Source organism: Protomyctophum parallelum (genome assembly GCF_964188405.1).
Source record: "Protomyctophum parallelum genome assembly, chromosome: 5".
NCBI classification, from domain to species: domain Eukaryota; kingdom Metazoa; phylum Chordata; class Actinopteri; order Myctophiformes; family Myctophidae; genus Protomyctophum; species Protomyctophum parallelum.
The window spans coordinates 30,459,677-30,467,176 of NC_139702.1; the positions used below are offsets into that span (position 1 = coordinate 30,459,677).

At 48.8% G+C, this 7,500-nt stretch overlaps 3 protein-coding genes across 3 annotated transcripts in view; 1 reads left to right on the top strand and 2 right to left on the bottom strand.

Annotated features, from left to right (window-relative positions):
- Positions 1-7,500, bottom strand: part of myo15ab (myosin XVAb) — a gene marked incomplete at both ends in the record, with an annotated part of 142,713 nt that overhangs the window by 26,505 nt on the left and 108,708 nt on the right. The window contains one exon of the mRNA XM_083764426.1: positions 389-530. Coding sequence (XP_083620552.1) covers positions 389-530 — 142 coding nt within the window. The remainder of the gene's footprint in view (positions 1-388; positions 531-7,500) is intronic.
- On the bottom strand, positions 3,006-4,730 carry LOC310859155 (DNA-(apurinic or apyrimidinic site) endonuclease 2-like; the record flags this gene model as incomplete). The annotated part of the gene is made up of 1 exon (XM_083765554.1): positions 3,006-4,730. One exon carries the CDS (start codon positions 4,728-4,730, stop codon positions 3,006-3,008), a length of 1,725 nt encoding a protein of 574 aa, XP_083621680.1.
- The window catches only part of LOC310859156 (plasma membrane calcium-transporting ATPase 1-like), a gene marked incomplete at both ends in the record, with an annotated part of 3,489 nt that continues 1,245 nt past the window's right edge, over positions 5,257-7,500 (top strand). Inside the window, one exon of the mRNA XM_083765555.1 lies at positions 5,257-7,500. This exon is cut by the window's right edge and continues 1,245 nt beyond it. Coding sequence (XP_083621681.1) covers positions 5,257-7,500 — 2,244 coding nt within the window.

Sequence of the window (7,500 nt, forward strand, 5' to 3'; positions counted from 1 at the left end):
AAGGGCTTTATTGGCATGAGAAAACATACGTTTACATTGCCAAAGCAGAAAGAACAATACAACAATACAGCAATACAATCAAAACGAAAATGATGTACATTTGAAGGTCAGAATCTTCCATAGATCAAATTCTATGTACCAAGGTCACTCGATGCAGGTATAGTGCAGGAATATACACTATAGACAACTAGTCATTGGTTAGACCAGTCATTAGTCCTACAACTACAACCTATCTCAAACCCTCACCCTGGCCTAAACCTAACCTCCCATGGGGCAGCACACCTAAACCTAACCTTAACCCATGTCTAACCAATGACTAGTCTAAACTAAGTATGCACTCCAGTAGAGCCGCCGCTCCGGTTGAAGATGGACGGACGTGTGAACGTACCTTCTTGATCTCATTGATGAAGGTGTCGATGATGTGCTTGACCTGCGGAGCCTTGGCCGAGAACAGGATGAGCTTCTCATTGGTCAGGTTGAACTCCAGCATGTTCTCCGACGGGATGGTCACAAACAGGATGTCAGCGTAACTATGGAAACACAATGTATGGGAGGGAGCAACTATCAGGAAGAAGGCACAACTAAGCATACCGTACGGGCAGGAACGTCTTATTTCCATATTTTACCTTTTGGTGGTTTTTCGTAACTTAACCCATTTTGGGTGGGAACCCCTTCTGGTGTTAGTTGTTGAAAAATAGCAGATCTACAAGCTCATAGCCGCGCTACGAGCTTGTAAGTCTGCTATTTTTGAGAAATCGTGAAAATGTGGCGCGAATCTTTGAATATATATTCTTTCAAAGTGAACATTTTTAACTAAAATCTTTGCTTCAGGGAGGTCCCTGGAACAACATATTTTCAGATGGGGTTTCGCAGCCAAATACAGATATTTCTGGGGCTCTTTGACATGAAAAAGGTTGAGCAGATATACAAGCTTGAAACGTGGTGCGAAGAGATGCGTTTTGAGCTTGTAGATCTAGCACTACTGCTACTATACGGCTTGTACGATCTGCTACGTGTGTTATTCTTTCATTTGAATCCTGAAAATCACAGTATTGGACATTTGAGTTCTCTACCCGACAGAGACGAGCTATCAAAAGGATACATCAAGTGGATGAAAATGGATTTTAAAGTTTAATTAAGTAGATGCAACAAGAGCAAGGGACAAATGCAAAGTAGGGAACAATGTGAGTTAGGAATGCATTCCTCATTATGCAATACCTTGTCAGAGTCCCTCGTTGCACATGTCTGTCTGTCTGTCTGTCTGTCTGTCTGTCTGTCTGTCTGTCTGTCTGTCTGTCTGTGTCTTGTCTGTCTGTGTCTTGTCTGTCATGTCTGTCTGTCCCTTTTATTATGTCCATATATGGAGATCTCTTATCTTTCTGTCCTTGTCCCTTTTATGCCCATGGCATAAAAAAGAGCGAAGGCAAAGACATACACAGAGGCCTCCATATATGGGCGAGAAGGGGACACAGATGCACTATGACACTCGTCAGTCCGTCGTGTGTCCCTTTTATGCCCATATATGGAGATCTGTGTCTGTCCGCCTGTGCTCTTTTATGCCCATACCATACGTATATGGAGACCTCACTCTGACTCAGAAATAACCATTAACAAAACCGATACGTCATGTCACTATCACTCACACATAACCATCAGATGTCCAGGGCCACATATTTGACCACTATGCCCATATATGGTCTGACAGGAAATATATATATCTCCATATATGAGCAAATTGGTCAGATCTGTGGTGCAACCTCTAGTATTTTAAATTGTGCTTACCGCTAAGTGGTTAATTCATAATGTACCCTTTTAGTCCACGTGCCAGAATATGAACCCTGGCATTTTGAGTACCGTAACGTTTTATGTTAGAAATGTTGAGTATGGGTCCCCAACATCTAGAAACTGCGCGGATGGCTAACTTGCATAATGTTGAGCAATTTTCATAATTGCCATAATATGTGACCATACCATTAGCAACCTATATAAGGCAAAATATTTAATTACTTTAAGTAGCATCTGATGTGTAAAACTAGGGGGTTTTCTTGATGCTGAATCCATTCCAAGCATTAGTTTTGCACAAAAAACACTCCCTGGGCTAAAAACCGGGTCAGCACATTTGGGAAAGTGGCTATGGCCGTGTTAGCATCCTACAGTTTCTACATGCTGGAGACCCATAATCAACATTCTAACATAAAATGTTAGAATGTCAAAATGCCAAAGTTCACATTGGGCTATATGGGCTGGCAAATAGACTTTACTTTCCAGAAATGACAGATACGGAGACCTCCATATGGGCAGAAAGGGGACATAGATGGGTACTCTGACAAAGCCCTCGGACTGGCGGTGTGACGTAGGTGTGAGGGCTTCATAACGGCCCAAACCTCTATTACATGGGGATTTTTCAGATTTATTGATATTTTATGGACAACGGGCCGAATCGACCAACTTTCCACTCTGCACATAATTCACTTGGCTCCTCAGAGATACGTGTGCCAAGTTTGAAGTCAATCAGTCAGACGGTTCTACCGAGCAATCTTTGTTCCTACTCTCACCTATGGTCATGAAGTGTGGGTCATGACCGAAAGAATAAGGTCGCGAATACAAGCGGCCGAAATGAGTTTTCTTCGACGGGTGGCTGCCCTTAGAGATAGCGTGAGAAGTTCAGTCACACGAGAGAGACTTGCTGCTCCTTCGCCTGGAACGTAGCCAGCTGAGGTGGTTCGGGCATCTGGTTATGATGCCTCTCGGGTGCCTCCCTAGGGAGGTCCTCGACGCACGTCCCACTGGGAGGAGACCCCGGGGCAGACCAAGGCGCAGTTGGAGGAAACACATCGACTCACTGGCCTTGGAATGTCTCGGAATCCCCCAGGAGGAACTCAGTAATATTGCTCTGGAGAGGGAAGTCTGGAGCACTCTGGTAGAGCTGTTGCCCCTGCAACCCGACTACGGATAAGCGGTTGAAGATGGATGGATGGATGGATGGACACGGAGGGACGGAATAGTCATGGTTGTCCCTTGCTGCCGACCCACCTGAAAAAGTAACATCGAGCCTCTGGATTGGAGGCGTGGCCCTGAGGACGGGCACACACAAAGAACCGCCTGCCCATGTTAGGCCCCTCCCTCTTTACCGTACGGAGGACGCACGGCTCCCCGTGGACCTTACAGGATGGCGGCAGCGGGGGCCCGCGAAACATTGATTTCCAGAACGTCTGCGACATAGACGTCGTGGGACCACCGGAGGTCAAACACTCTATTGTTGTCTTTGTCCCCGTTAGTTTGCCACTCTCCTTTCCTGTGCTGCCGTCGGGTGACGAACGCGGAGACGTGTCACCACAGGCATGAGATGCAACGTTGGCGTCCTCGCCCGTGATTGAGGGGACCTTCCGCTGATCAGTGTGCAGGAATGTTGGAGAGTTTCGTGAAGAGCTCACTCGATGACTGGCAGCTACGTTGGTGGGCTTGGGTTTAAAGAAGGCGAAGAGGCTGCCCTGATGTGGCTTTGCAAGAGGCTTTGTCACTTTGCCTTTCTTTCCCTTTGGGATGACGGACTCCACCGCAAATGTTCTTCTCTTTCCGTTAAGGCTCCCCGCTGCTCCGAGCGGGTTCATGTTCTCTCTCCTCCTCCTCTTCTCGGCCTCTTGTGATCCGGGCAACGGGTCACTAATGGCCTCAGTTTTAGCCGATTGTCGGTCCACCTTTGTCAGAAAGCGAGAGAGCTTTTGCTGTTTTCCTGCAAACTCTGGTAGGTGTCGAGTGCAGAGGGGAGGGGTCTGGGAGCTGGGAAGAAGCGTGCAGCTGAGCTCCCCCCAGACCGGACAGTGGTCCGAACCCTCCACCTCAGGCATGATGTCTGCCGCCACAAGCTGCTCCGTGGCCAGTGAGCGGTCAGCAAATATATAGTCGATGCGAGTGCCATAGTTGGTCTGTCGCGCTCCAGTGAGCGTGCACCAGTGAGTGAAAGCGTCAGAGCGAGTTGGGTGGAAATGACGAAACGTGTCCGCAAATTTTCCACCTTGGCTCGAATCTGATGAAGTCTCCCCCGACTCTTCCTCCACCACTCTTATGTTTTGTTTACCCTCATGGTGTAAAAAGCCATTCAGCCATTTTCTCCCGGGGTTCTCTTCAAAACCACCAGTGTCGTCGGGGTCACAGTGGTCTATCGGTCGGTGGGCTACGTTCAGATCTCCTAACACAATGATGCGGCTTCCAGACTTCAGTAAAGCTTCGGCACGACACTGAAGCAACTTGTAGAAACGCATTTTGAAATGTTTTCGCTCCGGCTTTTCGGGGTTGCCTCGCGGGCAGTACACGTTAACGACAGTAACCGTTTGTGTTTGGTTTTGATATGCGGTTCTGTGCTGTGTGATCATGGCTCGTCCTTCGTTGTCCAAGAGCCGCAGCTCCTCTGCGAAGAACTCCTGATGGTCACCATAGCAGCCGACAGAGCCTTCACGGTTGGTCAGCGAGCCGCTGAGACCCTCTTCAGCGGCGAAGGGCGTGGCGACATCCTTACAGTATGTAGCCACTCCCGCATAGCCGCTGCGTCCGCGACTGAAGCTGAAATAGGAGCTGTATCCATCAACAATGGCAATTCTTTCGTCCAGTAGGTCTCTTGTCACCTTGGTCTCCTGTAAGCAGACAATATCTGCATCCAGTGAATCGAGAGCTTGTTTTAATCCTCCTTTAAACGTCCTGATGCCGTTTATGTTCCAAGTGACAATCTTCATTTTGCACCTAAATTTGATTGCATTAATCTATCCCAGTCTCGCTACTGGGCATCCGCATGCACCTGTGTATATGAAGGGCCTTCAACTGTTTATGGGAACTATACCGTCATGGTTGCTCTCTCACAGATTGAAGCTTTTCTCCAGGAAGATGTTTCTTCCCACTAACACTTAGCCAAAGTGGTGTATCTGTATAGTTGGCTATACCGCCATGACATGGCGGGTAGACAATTGCAAACAACTCATACAATGGTGTTATAAAGGTCTGTGCCTGTTACCCCTGTTGGCAAATATGATGTCTAAATATGCACATCCTCCACCACACCATGGTGACATCATAGTAAAATGCCCAAATATGGATTTCTACAACATGGTACATCACAGAACAAATTGTATAAAATGAACACTCTCAGCAGTCTATTATTCACACTGCTTTCCCTAAGGTGAGCAAGTGTTAGTGCTCTGAGATGATTTAGTTCATTGCTATCAACAATTGATTCATTGACACATTCTTTGCGAAAACCTCGCGATGGAGGCCAGCCATGCCGGAGAGTTCGGCTGCACACTCCAAGAGCTGCGCTCTCTCATGGAGCTCCGAGGTGCAGAGGCTCTGAGCAAAGTCAAGGATACATACGGGGACATTCACGAAGTCTGCAACCGGTTGAAGACGTCACCCACGGATGGTCTTAGTGGGCAGCCCGCAGACATTGAGAAGAGGAAAAAGGTGTTTGGGCGGAATCTAATAACGCCAAAGAAGCCAAAAACCTTTTTCCGATTATTGTGGGAAGCACTTCAAGATGCAACTCTGATTATCCTCGAGGTGGCAGCCATAATTTCATTAGGACTTTCTTTTTATGTTCCTCCAAATTCCAATACAGCATATTGTGGAATCGCAGCTAGTGGCGTAGAGGATGATGGTGAGTCAGTGGCGGGCTGGATCGAGGGCACAGCCATCCTCCTATCCGTCGTCTTTGTGGTGTTTGTGACCGCTTTCGTCGACTGGAGGAAAGAGAGACAGTTCCGGGGGCTCCAGAGTCGCATAGAACGAGAGCAGAAATGTACTGTCGTCCGTCACGGACATGTCCTCCAGATCCCCGTTGCTGAGATAGTGGTTGGTGACATTGCGCACGCTAAATACGGTGACCTCTTACCTGCCGATGGCATCCTCATCCAGGGGAATGATCTAAAGATAGACGAGAGCTCTCTCACTGGGGAGTCGGACCATGTCAAGAAAACCCAGGACAAGGATCCCTTCCTGCTGTCAGGAACCCATGTGATGGAGGGCTCAGGGAGGATGGTGGTCACTGCCGTTGGGGTCAACTCACAGAGTGGAATCATCTTTACCTTGCTTGGATGTGCTGGTGCTGAGGATGACAATGAAGAGAAGCAGAAAAAGAAGCAAAAGAACAAGAAATGGGACGGATCAGTGAAAAACCACAAGAAAGACACCCAGAATGGTTCTTCTATGATGATGCTGCATCTGAACGTTGCTGAAGGGGCTGACACCGAGGACAAGAAGAAAGCCAACCTGCCAAAGAAGGAGAAGTCAATTCTCCAGGGAAAGTTGACCAAACTAGCTGTCCAGATTGGCAAAACAGGTCTGTTCATGTCAACCATCACTGTCGTCATCTTGTTTTTGCGTTTTTTGGTGGACAACTTCGGGATCCAGGGCTTACCCTGGCTGACGGAGTGCACACCAATCTATTTCCAGCTCTTTGTCAAGTTCCTCATCATCGGTGTGACTGTTTTGGTGGTGGCTGTGCCAGAGGGTTTGCCTCTAGCTGTCACCCTCTCCCTGGCATACTCTGTCAAGAAAATGATGAGGGACAACAATTTGGTACGTCACCTGGATGCGTGTGAAACCATGGGCAATGCCACTGCCATCTGTTCTGACAAGACGGGCACACTCACCATGAACCGCATGACTGTGGTGCAGGTCTACATTGCAGAGCAACACCACAAGAACATCCCTGAACCTGAGAACATTCCCACCTCCACCTCAGAACTCCTGGCCCAGGGAATTGCGGTCAACTGCGCCTACACTTCCAAGATTATGGCTCCAGAAAAGCAAGGCGGTCTGCCGCGGCAGGTGGGTAACAAGACCGAATGTGCTTTGCTGGGCTTTGCCACCAACCTAGAGCTTCACTACCAGGCGATCCGCAATGAGATCCCAGAGGAGAAGCTGTACAAGGTATACACGTTCAACTCTGCGCGCAAATCGATGAGCACAGTTCTGAAGAAGGCTGATGGCAGCTATCGCATGTTCAGCAAGGGAGCCTCAGAGATCCTGCTCAAGAAGTGCTCCACGATCCTGACTGCCAGTGGGGAGTCCAAGGTGTTACAGCCGCGAGACAGAGGCGACATTGTGGAGAATGTGATCGAGCCCATGGCCTCGGAGGGCCTGAGAACCATCTGCATGGCATATAGGGACTTTCCTGCCTCAGAGGGCGAGCCCAACTGGGACAATGAGAAAGACATACTGACTGGACTCACTTGCATCTGCGTCGTTGGCATTGAAGACCCTGTCAGACCAGAGGTCCCGGACGCCATCAAGAAGTGCCAGTTGGCGGGCATCACGGTACGGATGGTCACGGGAGACAACATCAATACGGCCCGAGCCATCGCCATCAAATGTGGCATTCTGGAGCCTGGTGGTGACTTCCTGTGTTTGGAGGGTAACGACTTCAACCGGAGGATACGTAACAAGAGTGGCGAGATTGAGCAGCATCTCATAGACAAAATCTGGCCCAAGCTACGAGTACTGGCGCGTTCC